This window comes from Nyctereutes procyonoides, unplaced genomic scaffold, assembly GCF_905146905.1.
Source record: "Nyctereutes procyonoides isolate TBG_1078 unplaced genomic scaffold, NYPRO_anot_genome, whole genome shotgun sequence".
Taxonomy (NCBI): domain Eukaryota; kingdom Metazoa; phylum Chordata; class Mammalia; order Carnivora; family Canidae; genus Nyctereutes; species Nyctereutes procyonoides.
The window spans coordinates 6,877,793-6,897,369 of record NW_026575047.1 but is presented as its reverse complement, the minus strand read 5'-3'; the positions used below and the strand labels follow the sequence as shown (position 1 = coordinate 6,897,369).

Below are 19,577 nucleotides of genomic sequence, written 5' to 3'. Positions count from 1 at the left end.
TTGTAAATATTTAAAAACTTATTCTACAAGACTAACACAAGCCAAAAAAACAACCCAGATGCAGTCATTCAAAGCTAAGCAAACAACACATGGCAAGGCCCATGCAGTACACATCTCTGCATTCCCAGCATCTAGGTGAGAGCTCTAATCAATGGTTCTCCTTTGCCCAGTTTTTCTTCTCCTTTTCTGATATCTGTAAGCTTTGTTCCCTTCCTATTCTGGAAAAGGGTAATTATGGAATTGATTGGTGGTTCTAAATACTCACATGTTCTCCACTCATCAGGATGCTTAAAGGGAAATGCCAGACCATTATCAATTGCAGCTATTTTAATAAGTGATTCTTTATCATCAATCCATTTTGTTTCCTAAAGAAGAAAAAAAAATGGTCTGCTTATAAAAAAATTTATATGAATATTTCCAAAAGATCAAGTATTAAATAAATTTTTAAAAACTACTGAAGTTTAAAGACATTTTATTTGAAGAGCCTATAAAAATAAAAGTTGCCAGAAAATACAAGTTTTTACCCATGAAAGGAAGAAACTGTCTTATAATTATAAATCAGTAAGAATTTCATAATCATCGTTTTTAAAATTTGTTGTTATAAATTTAGATAGTAATAGTTTCATTTTTTTTTTCTCTTTGGGGAAGAGCACCTGGAATTTTTAAACTTAAAAATATGTTGTTCCAGATAATTTCTTGCTAGTTGCACTGCTTAAAAGTATGACATATGCAAAATATGAATATTTTAAAGAGAACGTAACAAAACTACCTTATGAAAAATTTAGTCTTTCCCAGGGTCCCCTAGACTAAAATACGATTTTCTAAATAAAACTTCCCAAAGTTTATTTTCTAAATAAAACTCCTCAAAGAACAAATATAATAAGCTTCAGTAGAAGGAATCTCAAGATACTATTAATTACAGAGTGTAGGCCATTCCTAACTTCTCCATTCTTCGATAGCTGAAACAAAGACCTTGCCAGCAAGAGAGTTCTCACGTTAAAAGAGTACTTATTATGCAAAGATAGACAGCTGCCATTATTAAGTGGCCTATATAAAAACAAAAGGTGAAAAAGATAATTGTAAAATTAAAAGTGTTAACATGAAGGGCTGTTTGATACATGTCTGGTTTGTTTCTTTTGGTTTATATCAAATATCTTACCTCAATGAAAATGCACAAAATACTTAAAAGTAAAAGAATGAAATTTTTTTTTTTAAGATTTTATTTATTGGGGCAGCCCTGGTGGCTCAGCGGTTTAGCGCCGCCTTCAGCCCAGGGTCCCATATCGGGCTCCCTGTGTGGAGCCTGCTTCTCCCTCTGCCTTGTCTCTGCCTCTCTCTCTCTCTGTCTCCCATGAATAAATAAATAAAATCTTTAAAAGGAAAGGGAAAAAAAAAAGATTTTATTTATTTACTTGACAGAGACAGAGAGTGAGTGCACAAGTAGGCAGAGTGGCAGCCAGAGGGAGAGGGAGAAGCAGGCTCTTCATGGAGCATGGAGCCCAATGCGGAACCCGATCCCAGGACCCTGGGGTCATGACCTGAGCTGAAGGCAGATGCTTAACCGACTGAGCCACCCAGGCATCCCAAGAATAAAATTTTCAGTAAAATCTAATTGCTTAATGTATACCAATAAAACGTATTTAGAAACTATTATGAATATGTATATTTATGTGTGTATTTTAAACCTATTTCTGCTATAACTACCATTTATTTTTTTTCTTTTTTTCTATTCACAACTTTTCTGAGGTATAATTTAAATACAATAAACTTCACATATTAAAGTTTACAAATATGATAAGCATTTGCAGATATGAAATCTTCACCAAGTTTCCTGGTATCCTTTGCAGGCCTCCCTCCCTCTGCCCCACCTGCAGACAATCATGGTCTGCTTTCTGTCACCAGGGATTAGTTTGTACTTTCTAGATTTTCATATAGTGGAATCAGATAGTGTGGTCCCTTTGTGTGTAGCTTTTTTCACTCAGCAGGAGTTTGAGATTCATCCACATTATTGAGTCATAAGACTCAGAAAGAAGTGAGTTACTAAAATATAAACATGTTGACCCAAAATACCAGAAGCCTTTATTTTTATTACATAAAAGCAAAATAAATCTAGTGGTTGCACAACAAATTTCATAAGTTCTAAAAAAAAAACAAAAAACAAAAAAAAGTACCAAGCTGGTATCATTCTTCTATTCTAACACAACATTAAAAAAAAAAAAAGCAACAAAGAGATTTAGAAAAACAGAATTAAAAAAAAATGCAATGTAAATAGAAGAAGTAAAGAAAAAAGATGAAGAATAACATAAATTTAAGGGACCTTTTATAGAAATTGTGTATGTGTATAATTTTGAAATTTCCTTACCTTAATTTCCTTTCCCTGTTTCTGCTTTTCATATTTGATTAACCAATTATCATTTCCCCTGTCTTTCAAAACAAAACAAACCTGTTACTTCATTTTTTTATGGGTATCATAGTTTAATATCAAAGGGAAAAATCTAGTCACCTTTTGATTTTCAAGACCTTGATTGTTATCTGTGGCATATGTTTACATATTAAGAGTTCCAATTTAACACATACAAACTAAAAAATACTTACAAAAGTTAGTACTTTTTTAGAGTTTGCTCTGTTTCTGGCATTGTTGTAAGTACTTACTAATTCATTTAATCCTTATAACCACTCTGTAAGGTATGTATAATTATTATCAAGAACTATTAAATCAATGTTATTAAAATCAAAGATAACTTCTCTTCACCTTAGGAAGAAAAAACATCTACTACTATTTTTACCAGGCAAATTTCTGGGTAGATTCTCACCTCATGTTCATATAGAAGTACTCTAGTCTCTATATCAATTTTAACATTAATCCAGGACCATATTAATTAAGAAGGAAAACTCTGGAAAAGTACAATGCTTCTTCAGAAACGAATATAAATGAGCATTTTGAACCAGTGGTTCTCAAACTTTAGAGTGCACCAGAATTACCTGGAGGACATGTTAAAATAGACTGATGGCCCCCAGAGGCAGAGTTTCTGCTTTATAGGGATGGGGTACACTCCTCTCTGAGAAGATGCACGTGTAACAAGTTCCCATGTAATACTGATGCAGCTGGTCCAGGAAACCACATTTGGGAAGCACTCTTTTAGATTATCTACATCATTGCTCCCTTCTAGACCAGAAAAAAATTAATGTATTTATAGACTATACTAGCAGTTACAAATGTCAAAATAAGCAACTAAAACAATTTACATAATCAAGTTTTAATTATTCATATTATGCAGGTAACACTTCTGGCTCTGTCCTACTGTCCAGAAACTCCCCAGATGGGACAGGAACTGACCTCTATCACCTGGACAGGAGCCCACTAGGAGTTAGGACCTCCAGTACAGGATTACCCTTGCCAGGGAAGTCAATACTGCATCTCTGTTTTCCAAGGCAGGTAGAGAAAAAGTGGCGTGGAGCCTACTGCATCAAGAACTGAATACAGGGGGATCCCTGGGTGGCGCGGCGGTTTAGCAGCTGCCTTTGGCCCAGGGCGCGATCCTGGAGACCCGGGATCGAATCCCACGTCGGGCTCCCGGTGCATGGAGCCTGCTTCTCCCTCCGCCTCTGTGTCTCTGCCTCTCTCTCTCTCATTCTATGTGACTATCATAAATAAATAAAAATTAAAAAAAAAAAAAAGAACTGAATACAGGGGCAACTGGGTGGCTCAGTCGGCCAGTCAGTCACCTTCAGCCCAGGTCATAATATCAAGTGTCCTGGGATCCAGCCAGGAACTGGGCTCCCTGCTCAGTGGGAAGTCTGTTTCTCTCCTCCCTCTGCCCCTCCCTCTGCTTGTGCTTTGTTTCTGTCTCTCTCAAATAAATAAAATCTTAAAAAAATAGTGAATACAATTTGCAAGCTAACAAGATTTGAGTGAACAAATAAGAGAACTTCAATACCTGTATTTCTGATGATGTAATCCAAAATAACTAATTTTTCAAATTGTGACTGAAATTGTTTTCTAATATTCTCAGGCAATGGGTCAGCTTCAAATTTCCTAAGCCAGTATTCAGCCTCCTTGTAACCTTCAACAAATAACTGAAAGGAACCAATCTATAATTTTAAGAACTACAGTTAGAAAAGAAAGTACAAGAACAAAGGGATTACTTCTTCAATTTCTCAGCAGTATCATCATAAAATGTTATATAAACATAAGAAAAACAAGAGTTAATACTAATTTAAATAAACCACATTTATCAAAACTATTTTTAAGAAATACTATGTATTTCTTCATTTAATCTCACAGCACCAGGAGGTGGTTTTTCTCACCCGCATTTTAGAGACTAGGGCTTAGAAAGCAGAGGACTTTCCCAAGGTTTGAGCTAACTGGTGGAGAGGCTAGGAGGGAAACCAGGTCTGGTTCTTGACCTGTGCGTTTAACCCTTCATTTATAAAGCCGTAGATGCAAACTCCTCTCGGAAACACTCCCTAGTCATCCCACTGGGTCGAACACTCCTCCCCAATCTTCTCCAACCTTCCTAACATTTAACCATCCTAACACTAACAGCTTTATCATAGTGCACTCAGATGGCCTGTTCACTACTATAAGCTCTTTGAGGATGAAAAACCCGTTTTCTTTACCACTATATCCACAGCCTACAGCACACAGTGCTCAGGTCATATATGCTGAATTGCCTCCCCCCCCCCACCACCAAATAAAGCTTATCACAGTAATTTACCTTAGGAGGGAGTCCTATCCGGTGGAATTTTCTACCTACTTTTGGCACTTTCTCTAAAGCATACTTTTTGCCTCTAGATTTTGCACGGTCAATTGCACTGTAGTTAAATGTCTCACTGACAAGCCAAACCACCTAGAAACATACAGTTTTAGAAAAATGGTTATTAGAATTTGCATTATAGTATTTCTACTCATTTACTTCATGTACTCTAAAAATGTAAATTAGCAGAGTTTAATCCTATATGAAATGCCTCAGAATCTAAAACAGAAAGGCATAGAGATTTTGCAAACTCAGTTAAATGGCAAATGTTTCTGGGAGGGACAGCCTAAAACTGGCCAGTGAAAGCAAGAAAGAATTGTCTGGAAATGTAGAATTAGGAATGAATATTCTGAGGAAGTCTTCAAGTAAAAATTTAAAAAGGCTAATAAAAAGAAAGAAAACAGTAGTCTTTTGAACACAGTAGTTATTTCTACCTTCAAGAGAATTTCTAGAACCTAGATATTTTTCTGCTTTTTAAACGTTAGTTCTTTTTCTTCTTGTCAGCACCATCTGAGCAAGGGATATTCCTTTGGGAAGCTTTGTGGATCTCCACTAAAATCAATTTATTAGTCACTCATGACTCTGAATTACCAAAACAAGGGCTCGACTTTAGGTTCTTTCATGTGAAATATTACTAAAGTGTTCACAGGGAAGTAAGCTATCAATTACAAGTACATAATTAAAAACAATTTCTCCCTTACCTTTGTTTTAGGTACAATGCCCAGATGAAGCTTTTCATCCACAAGGGAGGCACCAGCTTCAGAAAGGTATCCCTGATTAGGAAGCAGACAGCCTCTACCAAAGCAGCAAGGGCAGCAGACCTTATGAACATATTTGGTCCATTTTGGATTCAGTTGACCATAAGGCTCTTCTGATCTGGGTTTAAACACACCAATAATTTTCTATATAAAAAAAGTAGAAATGCTGTTAGATTTTGATAGAGACAAGCCATAAAATGCATTTTGATAAATCATTTTGTATTTCTTCCCATCAGATTTGGACATTACGCTTACATATTAAGAGGTTAAGTTCCAGTTATATTTTTATATTCATCCTCATTCAACAAAAAAAAAAATCAATAATCCTTTGGGCTAGTAGTTTTCAAACTGTGCTCTAAGAAACACTAGGGAACTCTTAAAACTCCCCTTTAAGAAGAAGTTCAAGTAACTCTGAACGTGAACGGGCTTAATGACCCCATCAAAAGGCGCAGAGTTTCAGACTGGATAAAAAAACAGGACCCATCTATTTGCTGTCTACAAGAGACTCATTTTAGACAGAAGGACACCTACAACCTGAAAATAAAAGGTTGGAGAACCATTTACCATTCAAATGGTTCTCAAAATATACCCTAAAAACTACAGAACACTTCTGAAAGAAATTGAGGAAGACACAAAGAGATGGAAAAATATTCCATGCTCATGGATTGGCAGAATTAATATTGTGAAAATGTCAATGTTACCCAGGGCAATTTACACGTATAATGCAATCCCTATCAAAATACCATGGACTTTCTTCAGAGACTTAGAACAAATTATTTTAAGATTTGTGTGGAATCAGAAAAGACCCCAAACAGCCAGGGGAATTTTAAAAAAAGAAAACCATATCTGGGGGCATCACAATGCCAGATTTCAGGTTGTACTACAAAGCTGTGGTCATCAAGACAGTGTGGTACTGGCACAAAAACAGACATATAGATCAATGGAACAGAACAGAGAACCCAGAAGTGGACCCTGAACTTTATGCTCAACTAATATACGATAAAGGAGGAAAGACGATCCACTGGAAGAAAGACAGTCTCTTCAATAAATGGTGCTGGGAAAATTGGACATCCACATGCAGAAGAATGAAACTGGACCACTCTCTTGCACCATACACAAAGATAAACTCAAAATAGATGAAAGATCTAAATGTGAGACAAGATTCCATCAAAATCCCAGAGGAGAACTCAGGCAACACCCTTTTTGAACTTGGCCACAGTAACCGGAGAAGGACAAACAGTGTATGTTCTCATTCATTTGGGGAATATGAATAATAGCGAAAGGGAATATAAGGGAAGGGAGAAGAAATGTGTGAGAAATATCAGAAAGGGAGACAGAACATAAAGACTTCTAACTCTGGGAAATGAACTAGGGGTGGTGGAGGGGGAGGAGGGTGGGGGGTGGGGGTGAATGGGTGACGGGCACTGAGGGGTACACTTGACGGGATGAGCACTGGGTGTTATTCTGTATGTTGGTAAATTGAACACCAATAAAAATTAATTTATAAAAAAAAAAAAAAAAAAAAAAAAGAAACACTAGGGAAGGTGAGAACGGAGATGAAGGTAGGGCTCTAAGACTCCATGCCACTTAACTAGATCAACCCTGACTTCACCTGTTTTATTACTGTACTTCCAAGTTATGAAAGGATTCCACTGATTTTACAATGCCTGAAAGCTACTGTTCTAGGTCAAACGATATTATGATTCAGTATCTACTAAATATCAATATGATATGTTTGTTTATCATCTACTTTCTCATTAGATGTACATTCTAAAGGGCAGAGACTCTGCTTGTTAGGGCTGTATCCCAAGTACTCAGAACAGTGCTTGGTACACAGTAGGCATTCAAGCATTTCTTAAATACACTAATAAGTCCAATGACAAAAAGTAGTCTCCAATACAAAGGTATTGATAGCTACAGTGACATCTGTGTTGTCAGATTCTCCTACTCGAATCTTTTTCCAGTTGTTTTTTTTAACGAATCAATTTTATTTATTTTTTCAAAAAGATTTTATTTATTTATTCATGAGAGACACAGAGAGAGAGAGAGAGAGGCAGAGACACAGGCAGAGGGAGAAGCAGGCTCCATGCAGGGAGCCTGACGTAGGACTCGATCCCCTGTCTCCAGGATCACACCCTGGACCAAAGGTGGCGCTAACATCTATCTATCTATCTATCTATCTATCTATCTATCTATCTATCTGTTTATTTATATTTTTTAATAGATTTTTTTATTGGTGTTCAATTTGCCAACATGTAGAATAACACCCAGTGCTCATCCCATCAAGTGCTCCCCTCAGTGCCCATCACCCAGTCACCCCCACCCCCCGCCCACCTCCCTTTCTACCACCCCTAGTTCGTTTCCCAGAGTTAGGAGTCTCTAATGTTCTGTCTCCCTTTCTGATATTTCCCACTCATTTTTTCTCCTTTCCCCTTTATTCCCTTTCACTATTTTTCATATTCCCCAAATGAATCAATTTTAAATAAATCCTCTCCTCTTAAAATTGCTCATGGATGTCTATAGTTTATAATCTTTATTACTAGTCTGATAAAATATATTCATATTAAATTTAGAGAGTGAATTATCCTTAGACAAGAAATAAAAATCTTACTATAATTTTAAGTATATAATTGCTTTATAATGCAATAAAGTCTAAGTCAGCAATAAAAAAAGTCAACACGAACAAATTACAAAATCAAACTCAGAATAAATACATGGACATTACCTACATATATATTTAAAACTCAAAAAAGACTATGTCTTAAAATACAATTTTAATCTTTGCAAAAATATTAGGATAAAATAATAATCTTTTTTACTCCTAAAAAAAGAACTGCTGGCTATGTATCATTCAGAAAGCTTTTAGAGACAGTAATAGAGATTTCTGAAAAATTCTAGACTAAGTGGAACAAAGTCCCATATCAACTTCTCTTTCCTAGAATAATACTTTGGTTCATTTCACTATGTCACATTCCAATGCCTTCAATCTTCAGATTGCTCAGGCTCCTCTGCTGGAAAAAAATACTCCTAGGCAAAATAAGCCTATGAAAAAGATCTGAAAAGGACATTAAATACATTTTGAAAGTTTAAATTTCTACTTTGCTTGGCTAATATAGTTACTGTAAAGTAAGAACTTATGAATACAAACTGAACAAACCTGTTGCTGAATACGAGTATTCCATAAATACTTGAAACCAAGTATTAAAATAGTAGGACAGTAAACTATGCCTTAAAATGAACAGGTCTATATCTAAATATAGAGCACTTTCGTTAAAAACCACAAAACCCCCTGACCTTTATTTTTTAAAAGGGTGCAATCAGATTTATTAGGAAAATACCTTCAGAATCTCACAATGACTTCACATTTAGTGTTTTCCAAAATTTCTACTATGTATACTAGATCTGTGAAATTCTCACCCTTTTAGGATCCTTCACAAAGTAACTTCCACTTGAACCTTGAGAGATTCTTTCTGGAAAAACTCCAAATTCTATTGCTTGCTCGGCTTTCAACACAACATCAGCAAATGCAGGATCATCCAAGAATGTATTCAAGGCTGAAGAACCAACAATTATTGTATTAAAAAAAAAACAATATTAATATAGAACATGAAGAAAAAGCCCAGCTAAAAGAATGCTTATGACAGGGACCTGTAATATTGGGTTAGGTTATTAGCATTAGGACATTAAGGTACAGAAAAATAAACGTCATCAAGCATTGGGCTGCTTGGATCCTTCCTTTTTTCCCCCTAACCCTTCTTCTCCTTAAACTTCAAATAATGACACATGAAAAACAAAATCCCTATTTGTTGATATAATCACACTATTACCACACATTACTCTGAATTCCTCTCTTGCACTGATTTTGTTCTTCATCCTATCTCAACTTCCAATTGCACAGTCATACTTCAGATCTGTCATTACCAATACCTGCAACCTCTCCCTATCTTTCAATTTCAAGCACCTTCTATTCTTCTAGTTCATTCCTTCTGGCACCGAGTCCAACAATTCTTCCATCCTGCTAGGGCCTACAAAGCACTGATCACGTTGTCACTGATCTTTGTGTCCTTATGTCCCTCCTTGGCCAGCTTAAATTATGGTCAGTCATCATATAATCACTCTTCCTTTCCTCCTTTCCCTCATTAGTCACCTAGAAAAATCCCAGTCCTGGTTAAACTCAACTGTCTGCTGAGTATGCCTAGGCTGGGACAGCTAAACATGACTGGACAAACATACACAAACACAGTGCCTGATATCTCACTTTAATTTAAATTCATCACCAGAAACCTCAGGTGAGCCCTTCATGATGCCTGGGAAGCTACTACCTTCCTGTTATGGACTGTGTCCTCCCAAAATATGTTGAAGCCTTCACTCCAAAAGGAATTGTACTGAGAGATGGAGTCTTTGGGACACAGTTACATTTAGATGAAGTCATGAGGATAGGGCTCCACAATAGGATCAGTGCTGAGAGCATGCTCTCTCTCTCCCTGTATCACACCAGGACACAGTGAGAAGGTGCCCATCTGTAAGCCAGACAGACAGCCCTGATCATACCAGCACCTTCATCTTGGACTTCCCACTCTCCAGAACCTTTAGAAATAAATGTCTGTTGTTTAAACCACTTGGTCTATGGTATTTTGTTCTAACAGCTTGAACTAGCACAACTCCCAGTATTCTGGGCAACTCTCTCATACCCTATCCTCTTCTCAAATTTCCAATGCCTCCTCTCTCTCAGATGATCCTAAAGAAAAGAGATGCAATCAGAAAAACCAATCATCAGCCCTCTGCACCACACATCTGCCCACGACATCCTCTGCCTTCCACCTATTACTATAGATGAACCAACTAAGCTCAAAGATCAACTCAACCACTTTGTGTACCAGACTCTATCTCTTATGATTCTAGGGCATTTCTTCAGCAATCCTTTCCTGCATCAATATTTCCCTCTTTATTGGATCATTTCCATCGCCAAATGAAGCATGCTATAGTTTTTCTCATCCTAAATCTAACCCATGATACTCCCGGATGCCCCCTCATTTCTCTGACGCCCAGTATAACAGGCCTCTACAGTTATTTATATTTACCATCTCCGATTTTCCTTCGATTTTTCTCTTTGAACTCATTTTACTTATTATTTTTATTTTTTTATTGGAGTTCAATTTGCCAACATATAGCATAACACCCAGTGCTCATCCCATCAAGTGCCCCCCTCAGTGCCCGTCACCCAGTCACCCCAACCCCCCGCCCACATCCCTTTCCACCACCCCTGTTCGTTTCCCAGAGTTAGGCATCTCTCATGTCCTTTGAACTCACTTAAATTAGGCTTCTGTTTCAACCACTCCATTGATACAACTTTTGTTGGGGGTACGTAGTTGCTAAATCTAATGTCAGAACTCATCTTCTTGGCCAACCCCACCACATGACCTTGTTGTCCACTCCCTTCTCCTTCACTTGGTTTCCAGGATCCCTCTTCTCTAGGTTTTCCTACTTCATTGGCTCCCCTTTATATTTCCCTCACAGGTTTTCCTTGGGATGTCTCAGAATCAGTTTATGATCCTGTTTTCTTCTTCATCAACACTGACGACTCTCAAATTTCTATTTCAAGTCCTGCTTCTGCCCTAAACTCTAAACTACCATACTCAACATCTCTACTTGGATGTTTAACGGACAGCTCAAACTTTACTTCCCCAAACTCAATTCATATCTTTGCCAACCCTCTTGACTGCTTCCCCTTCCAGGTTTCTCTATTTGTTGCTGGCAATTCCAATCTTTCAGTTGCTCAGGCCAACAACCTTGGAATCATCCATGACCTTATACTCTCACCCCAAGAGCCAAGCCATCAGCAGGTTGCATGGCTCTACCTTACATAAACACCCGGAGTCCCACCACCTCTCACCATCTCCACTCCCTCAGTGTGATTCAAGGGACTATCAACTCTCACCTAGATTATTATAAGGGTCTCCTAACTGCTCTCCATCTTTCACCCATGCCTTCTCTATACTAAACACAGAAGCTATAGCAGTAATTCTTTTAAAATGTGTCAGATCTGGGGTGCCTGGGTGGCTCAGTTGGTTAAGCACCTCCCTTCGGCTCAGGTTATGATCTCAGGGTCCTGGGATCGAGCCCCACATCGGGATTCCTGTTCAGCGGGGAATCTGCTTCTCCCTTTCCCTCTGCCCTCCTTCCTGTTCCATGGCTCATGTTTGCTCTCCCTCTCAAATAAATAAAATCTTACAAAACAAAAAATAAAAAATGATGTCAGATCATGGCACTCTTGAATAAAATAACCCAACTGTTTCCCATTTCACTAAAAGAAAAAATCCAAGTCCTTATAATGGCCCCAAGGCCCTATACAGTCCTCCCTGTCCTCCACTTTATTTTTCTGTTTATAGTACTTATCACCTAATATAAAATTTATTTATTTTGTGAGCTATAAGAAAAGGATTTCTTTTACTGCTGTATGCCCAGAACTTTGACAGTTCCTGGAACATAACAGGCACTCAATAAACACTTGCAGGATGAACAATTAATTATTTAAAGTGATAGACAAGGAGAAAATTATTCATACTTTACTTTGGAAGGTATTTAAATGCTATTACATGCGTTCAACATCATGAACATTCAAAACATTAATTTACCTTAATTTAAAATTTGCCTTAATTCAGACAGAAACAAAACTGTTATTTGTTAATTTTTAAATTTTTATTTATTTATTTTTTATTTATTTATGCATGAGAGACATATATAGAGAGAGGCAGAGACACAGGCAGAGGGAGAAGCAGGCTCCATGCACCGGAAGCCCGACGTGGGACTCGATCCCGGGTCTCCAGGATCGCGCCCTGGGCCAAAGGCAGGCGCCAAACCGCTGCGCCACCCAGGGATCCCAATTTTTAAATTTTTAAAAGAAAAATACTACAAAAAGAGCTATTAGGCATATTTAACTTACTTAAAAGAAGAATAAATAATGCAAGTATTTTAGTCATGTCAATACAATTGACATGCTAATTCCTCATCATTCTCATTTACCCCATGAAAGTAATTAAGAATGGAGGAACTTTTTTCTTTATTCACTGTATATCCCTGGTACCTGGATGAGGGATCAGTATTTAGCGGGTACTTAATAAACGCTTAATTGAATAAATGAAGTATTATTTATGTGCTAGAATATGCCAGTAATAATTATCAATAGTCAAGTGGTATTTCTTCTAGGCCATTCTCTCAACAAGAATCTAGCACTAGTATACTTTTTATAATATAATCACTGGAGGGGGCCTTTGGGCAAATATCTCAACACTTTCAATGAGACACCATTGCTTTTTTCATGCTTTTATTTGGAAACAAATATAATAAACTCCTTCCTTTTCTGGAAATAAGTCTCCTGTAGTTTTGTCCAATATCCTAGACTTGCTACCTGGAGCAAAACAAAAGTCCACTTACTCCTTTGTTCTCAGGGATAACCCTTCATATAGCTGAAGATCACTTCACGTTCCCCTAAGTCGCATCTACTCTCTACCTCCTTCCATATGGAAGTGTTTTCGGTCGTTTCAGCATGCAAGTTGCTTTCTTGTTTCATGCCTCAGGTTTTCAAGGTGCCCCATTAAAATATTGTCTCCAGAATCGAGCTGAGCAGCCCATTGCAGAGAACACAAACACCTGTCAGTGTCTGGCTGTACACGAAAATAAGAAGCACTCTAGTATGGCATTTGTTGTTTAGGAATTTGGTCACACTACATTTTCTTTAAAAGAACTTTTTTTCCAGGTAAAATTACGGCTATCCCTTTCAAGGAATAAACTATAGGTTTTGATTTGCTTGTGTATCAAAGACTTTTCTGAGGAAAATCTCAATTCTACCTCTGTGTACTTCCTTTGGGTCTTCTCTAAGAAGTGGGGACCTTCTAGTCAAGTTCCAGTTCTATCTGAGCTCCTCACTTTTCACAAGATATCCAGCACACCCTCTCAACATTTGCCCATGCGATTTCTCGTGTATATTCCAAGCTTCCTTCCTAGGGCTAATTCTAAATGATCCTTCAACTCTATCTGATTACTTGTAACCCTTTATCAAAATGATCTAAGTTCCAGAACAGCAGACATCTTTGTTTTACTCTGATATATTCCAGTGCTTAAAAACAGTGCCTGGTACATAGCAGGCCCTCGATAAATCTGACAATTATTTATTAAGAAACGATCCCCTCCTTTGGCCCAGAGCGCGATCCTGGAGACCCGGGATCGAGTCCCACGTCGGGCTCCCGGTGCATGGAGCCTGCTTCTCCCTCTGCCTGTGTCTCTGCCTCTCTCTCTCTGTGTGTGACTATCATAAATAAATTAAAAAAAAAAAAAAAAGAAACGATCCCCTTGACCACACTTAAGAGTTATCACTGGTCCTTTAGTAACCAGAAATGAAAGAGTTAAGAGAACCCATTTAATAAACCTTTTATGTAAGTACGCGTGGTAATGATCAATTTCTCATTCTATTTTATTTTTTTTAAAGATTTATTTATTTATTCATTCAGAGAGAGCGAGAGAGAGGCAGAGGCACAGGCAGAGGGAGAAGCAGGCTCCATGCAGGAAGCCCGACGTGGGACTCGATCCCGGGTCTCCAGGATCACACCCCGGGCTGCAGGTGGCGCTAAACCGCTGCGCCACCAGGGCTGCCCCAATTTCTCATTTTAAATAACTAAACCAAAATGAATCGCTCCTCACTTGAGGGATTGAGATTCTGTTTTACAAAACCACAACTGCCATATTTTCTAAAATGAATAGTAGTTAGTTCACTAGTTTGGTGATCTGAACCCTGCCGGGGGGGGGGGGGGGATTCCAGGGCTGGTCATTTTTGAGGTCTCAAATTGGATACTATTTCCTATGCTAAATGTTCCCTGGCCCCTAAATCCAGGGTCCAGTTTTCCCTATCCAAATATACGGGCCGTTGGAACTGTTTTAATTGACCTTTCCATCATTAGGCTACAAAGCTATATGGGGACAAGGCTGGCGACTGAACATGGTTTTTGATATCTGGTCACCACTGGCTCCCCAAAACCTCCATATCCACTGGCACCCAGCAGGCACTCAAGCATTTGAGAATGATGTATCTCGGCAATAAATGGAAAACAAAGAATAGGCTTCTTCTAATTACTGGTTCAGGAATAATCTCCTCACCACCTTTCAAAAGCTCAGTTATGGAGGATTGTCAAGACAGGTAGGGCACCTACTCTTCTAGTATCTTCCTCTACATTCAGCCAGATTATCAGTGTCTAGAGGATCGATCCAGCAATACTGATAGCATCACCCATTACAATTTCTTCTATTAAAATGGGCTTCAGCGAAGTTACAGGAACTACTCCTATGAAACTCATCACTTCTTTACAAAGATACTATTCATCATATAGTCTCTTCTCCAAAAGATGCATGACAGGTTTTCCTTTGTCAGTTCTGTTTTGATGTAAAAAACTAGTTTAACTTCAGGGGCACATTGATTGCGCTCCTCTCAAGTTGACTTCTCAGTAACTTTAAAGATCAGATTTGTGGGCAGCCTCCACCAAGCTTTTAACGTGCATTCTGCGTACTCCTATTCTAGCCTCCCTCTTACTTATTTCATCACCTTGTCCTATCCGAATCTTTCTTCTTTACATTTAAATGATGTTATTTTGTTCATATATTTATAAGTCACCATGAATCATTACAAGGCTTATAAACACACACGTCCTTTCACTTTGGTAGTTCAGCTGTGTGTTCCAACACCAGCCTCTAATTGTAAGCTCTCCAACAAAACCGGTAAGTGCTCCCAGTTTGTATTAACTGGCACCACGGAGAAGTCACTTCATCTCTCTGTGCCTCCTTAAAATGAGAATAACAAATAGTAGTCACTTCATGGGGCTAGTGAAGTGCACAGAACTATGCCCTACACATACTGTTACCTAGGTATGGACTATTATCGTCTTTATTACTCTCCAACTCACTGATTAAAATGACAACGAGAACAAGGAATGCCACTAATCTTTCTACTTTGACACTGACCTGACAACACTATACTTATGCTGGTTCTAGGCTCTCATCATCTTGCTCAATCAAGTAAAGGCTACAGACATTCTTCCACTGGCTAAAGTACATAAAGCTCCTATCTACATAAATAAGATAGTGAAGCACAAATGTTTATGCATTAAGCATAAGATAAAGATGTTGATATCAATCTAAAGGTAGGAATTTCTTAGAACTAGAGAGGTAGCTTCATGGAAATTGAGTGGTAAAGGACAAAGGAAGTTAATGGACTCATTGAAAAATAACTTAAAAATCTAGTTATATTACTCTATGACAAACTTTTTAGAATACTGGTTTGAAGTATTAAAATACTTTTTACAACTTTACACTATTTTTAAATCCATTAGAAATAAGACCTCCATTAATAACCACAGGTAACAGTTATAATATTTGGGATCCATGGCAAAATGGAAAAAGTGCAGGATATAAAGAGAAGAATGAGGCTCAGCTGTGGCTTTACCACTTCCTGTATACTTGACTTTGGCTTACCGCTTAAGTTCTATGAACTACTAGTCATTACAGTTTTATTCATTTTCAATCTCACAGCAAGGACGAGGGTGAGTAACAACTAACTTGTCCTGCTGTTGCGAAAATTAATGAACTATACAAAAAAAGATCTTAGCAAACTATAAACTGTGATATAAATAAATCATTGCCATTTAAAAAGGGGGGAATTCTCTTTTGTAATCCATTTGTATTTGACTACTATAGTCTATCCCACTGTTAACTTTTTTTTTAAGATTTTATTTATTCATTCATGAGACAGAGAGGCAGAGACACAGGCAGAGGGAGAAGCAGGCTCCATGCGGGGAGCCCGACACAGAACTCGATCCCGGGTCTCCAGGATCACGCCCCCGGCCAAACGGGGCGCTAAACCGCTGAGCCACCCGGGGCTGCCCCTACTGTTACTTTTTCTGGCCTTAATTACTTTTTTTTTTTTTTTTTAAACAAAACCTCACTTTCAAAGAATAAACACACTCCAGGTTTTAGGCTCTTTTTAAAATCCAGCTACCAAGGTAACTTCAGGGTAGAAAAAAAAAAAAAAAAACAACCAAGCTAGCCACACAGATCTTAGTGACTTTACAGAGAGGGCTCCAGGTAATACAGAAGCAGACTGTGTAGCGAGGTGAATGCGGGCCCACGTGCGATCACCATGTCTGTCCTGCTCAACGTCGTACTGCAGAGCACCCGTTCGCTGACTCCGTGGCAGCGGACCTGCATGTCACACCAGTGCGCCAAAGCTTTATCCATGAAACGCCTGAGTGGGAAAGTCGGGTTCTCCTGGGCCTCTCCAATCTACCTGCCTGAGAGGACGTCTGGATTGAGTCCAGCTCGGGCACCAATAACCCATTCTACCCACAGCCCCTTACGTTGCAGGAGGCCCCCGATGGGAGTACCCGGCGGCAGGACGCCTAAAACCTAAAAACTCCAGAAAAGCAAAGCAGCACCCATCAAAACTGCACTTCCTGTGGCCTTCCTTTAAGCCATCCCGTAAGGAGTCCCACCACAGGCCAGGAAACCGACCCAACCACCCACAGGGAGAGGTCATCCTAGTTGCACAGAGCAGCCCTCTCGCCTAGCTGCGATTCACGATTCACAGCGGCCGGCCGACCTCACTTCACCGCCAGGGTGGCCTGCCCTCCCTCCCTCAACCTGCCCCAGAACCTTGCTTCATCCACAAATAGCCACGCCGGCAGGGGCATCGTCATCAACCACCCTCTTTCCCACCTGAGGCCACTGCTCCACTTGGTGGTGGAAAAGCGCCCCCACCCCACCCCCCGCCCCCCCAGTATGAGCGCAGAAAAGGCTCAAGAAACCAGAGACAGCAGCTGGAGAAACCCGACGGGCCGACGTCACAATGACCACAGGAACCACAAGGGCTGGAAACGCGCCCCAGGGGCACCCGCACCCGCACCCGCACCCGCACCCGCGGGCGGGGCATCTCCCCGCGGCCCCGCACCTGCCTCGCACCTCCGCGGCTGCGGCAGCTGTCCCGGCGCCTCCGGGTTCGCGGCCCGACGCTGCAAGCCCCCGCGGGACCACGCAGCTCACGACGTCACGACGCCGCCCGGTTTCAAAAGTTTAGGCTTCCCCGCAGGGGAGGCGCGAGGGCCGCGGCGCCCCCCCCCCCACCCCGGGCCGTCCCCGCCGCGAGGGCCGCCGACGCGCACGCGCAGGGGGGGCCGCGGGTCGCACCTGCAGCGCGGGGGCGTCTCCGGCCCGCGCCGGCGGGCGAGCTCCCGGGGGCGCCGCCGGCCGCGAGCAGCTGCTCGTCGTCTCCGGCCGCGGCAGGGGAGGCCGCGCCCTCCTCGCCCGCCGCCTCCGCGAGCCTGACGGCGCTCCCCGGGGCACCCTTGGGTGGCTGGGCCCAGGCGATCCGCGGCAGCAGCGGCTCCCGCTCCTCGTCGTCCTCCTCCGGCAGGCTCGCGCCGCCGCCCGCGGACGCCGGCCGGCCGGGCTCGGGGGACTCCGCCATGGCCTCCCTCGGCGCCCTCCGCGTCCAGACCGGCTCAGACAGGCGAGCTGCCCGGCTCTGGCCTCGGCATCGCGGGGCACCGGAGCCGCGGGGGCCGCCCGGGGACACCGCACGGACGCGCCGGCCGGGCGGTTGGCCCCGCGCAGCCGCCAAGCCGCGCCCCGCCGCGCGCCTGCTCTGCGCCTGCGCGGAAGGGCGGGGCGGCGGTGGGCGGGGCGAGGGCGGCGGTGGGCGGGGCGAGGGGCGAGGGGCGGGGCCGCCACCTGCAGCTCGGGACGCGGGAAGCTGCGGGGTGGGCTGGATGCCGTCGAGGCGCGCGGGGGGGCCCGTTCAGTGACCCCCCCGGGGAGCCCCCATCCCACCTGGATCAGCCTCCGTCCACCGCAGCGTCCTCGCAGAGTTCACCGCGGTCTCTACCTGTACGTCTATTTACCCCCACTACAGCCCCGCCGCAGTAAGGGGACTTGTCTTTCGTTCAGACATTCAGGACTTTGGTTGTTTGCATTTTGTCTCTATTTTTTACGACTAACAGAGCGAGAAGTTCATCATTTTTAAAAGTCTTTCCAAAAAGCCGTCTTTTCGTTCCATTGACTTTGTTTCCTACTTCATTGATTTTGCGCTTTGTTCATTTCCTTCTTGCTACTGAATTTAGGTTTGATTTTTCTCTCCTTTTTCTAGCTGCTTAGAGGACTGTATTATTGATTCTGGACCCTTCTATTTTTTTTAAAAAAAATATATGTATTTAAAGCTATGCCTTTCCCTCTATGCGCTGCTTTATCTGCATTCACAGTTTTTGCTGTTTGTGCTTTCATTTTCATCATTTCACAATAGTTTTTTTTATTTCCCTTATGATTTCTTCTTTGACTCCCTTCTTTGAAGTGTGTGTGTAATTTCCAATTTTTTAAATGAAAGTTGTTTTTTAAGATTTTATTTATTTATTCATGAGAGACAGAGAGAGAGAGAGGCAGAGACACAGGCAGAGGGAGAAGCAGGTCCCTGCAGGGAGCCCGATGCGGGACTCGATCCCAGGTCTCCAGGATCACGCCCTGAGCCAAAGGCAGGCACGAAACCGCTGAACCACCCAAACGTCCCAATTTCCAAATGTTTAGAGACTTTTTCTAGAAATTAGTATTAATTTCTAATTTAATTCTGTTGTGGCCAGAGAAGATACACTAAGATTTCAACCTTTTGTGAAATTTATTGAGACTGACTTCATAACCCAGCATATTACCTACCACAGTGAATGGTCTATGCCCTCTTTAAAAAGAATGTGTATTCTGCAGTCGAGTGGTTCTATAACTAACAATTGTTCTATAATTATCAATTCAGTATTGATAGTGTTATTCCCATCAGTATTATTCTTATGGATTTTTTAGAAATTATTTATTTATTTGAGAGAGAAAAGAGCAGGAGAAGGAACAGAGGAAGAGGGACAATCAGACTCTATGCCAAACCAGAGCCCCACTTGGTGCTCAATCCTAGGACTCTGAGATCATGACCTGAGCCAAAATCAAAAGTCAGGTGCTTCATTGAGCCACCCAGGTGCCCCTATCTTTA

At 41.0% G+C, this 19,577-nt stretch overlaps 1 protein-coding gene across 1 annotated transcript in view; it reads right to left on the bottom strand.

Moving 5' to 3' along the window:
* PI4K2B (phosphatidylinositol 4-kinase type 2 beta) overlaps positions 1 to 18,175 on the bottom strand; it is a 29,303-nt gene extending 11,128 nt beyond the window's left edge. Inside the window, exons 1-7 of the mRNA XM_055326761.1 lie at positions 17,741 to 18,175; positions 8,933 to 9,069; positions 5,459 to 5,659; positions 4,719 to 4,850; positions 3,939 to 4,092; positions 2,363 to 2,424; positions 266 to 365 (exon numbers count right to left, since the gene is read on the bottom strand). Coding sequence (XP_055182736.1) covers positions 266 to 365; positions 2,363 to 2,424; positions 3,939 to 4,092; positions 4,719 to 4,850; positions 5,459 to 5,659; positions 8,933 to 9,069; positions 17,741 to 18,020 — 1,066 coding nt within the window. The 5' untranslated portion in view covers positions 18,021 to 18,175. The remainder of the gene's footprint in view (positions 1 to 265; positions 366 to 2,362; positions 2,425 to 3,938; positions 4,093 to 4,718; positions 4,851 to 5,458; positions 5,660 to 8,932; positions 9,070 to 17,740) is intronic.
* Between the last annotated feature and the right edge of the window lie 1,402 nt (positions 18,176 to 19,577).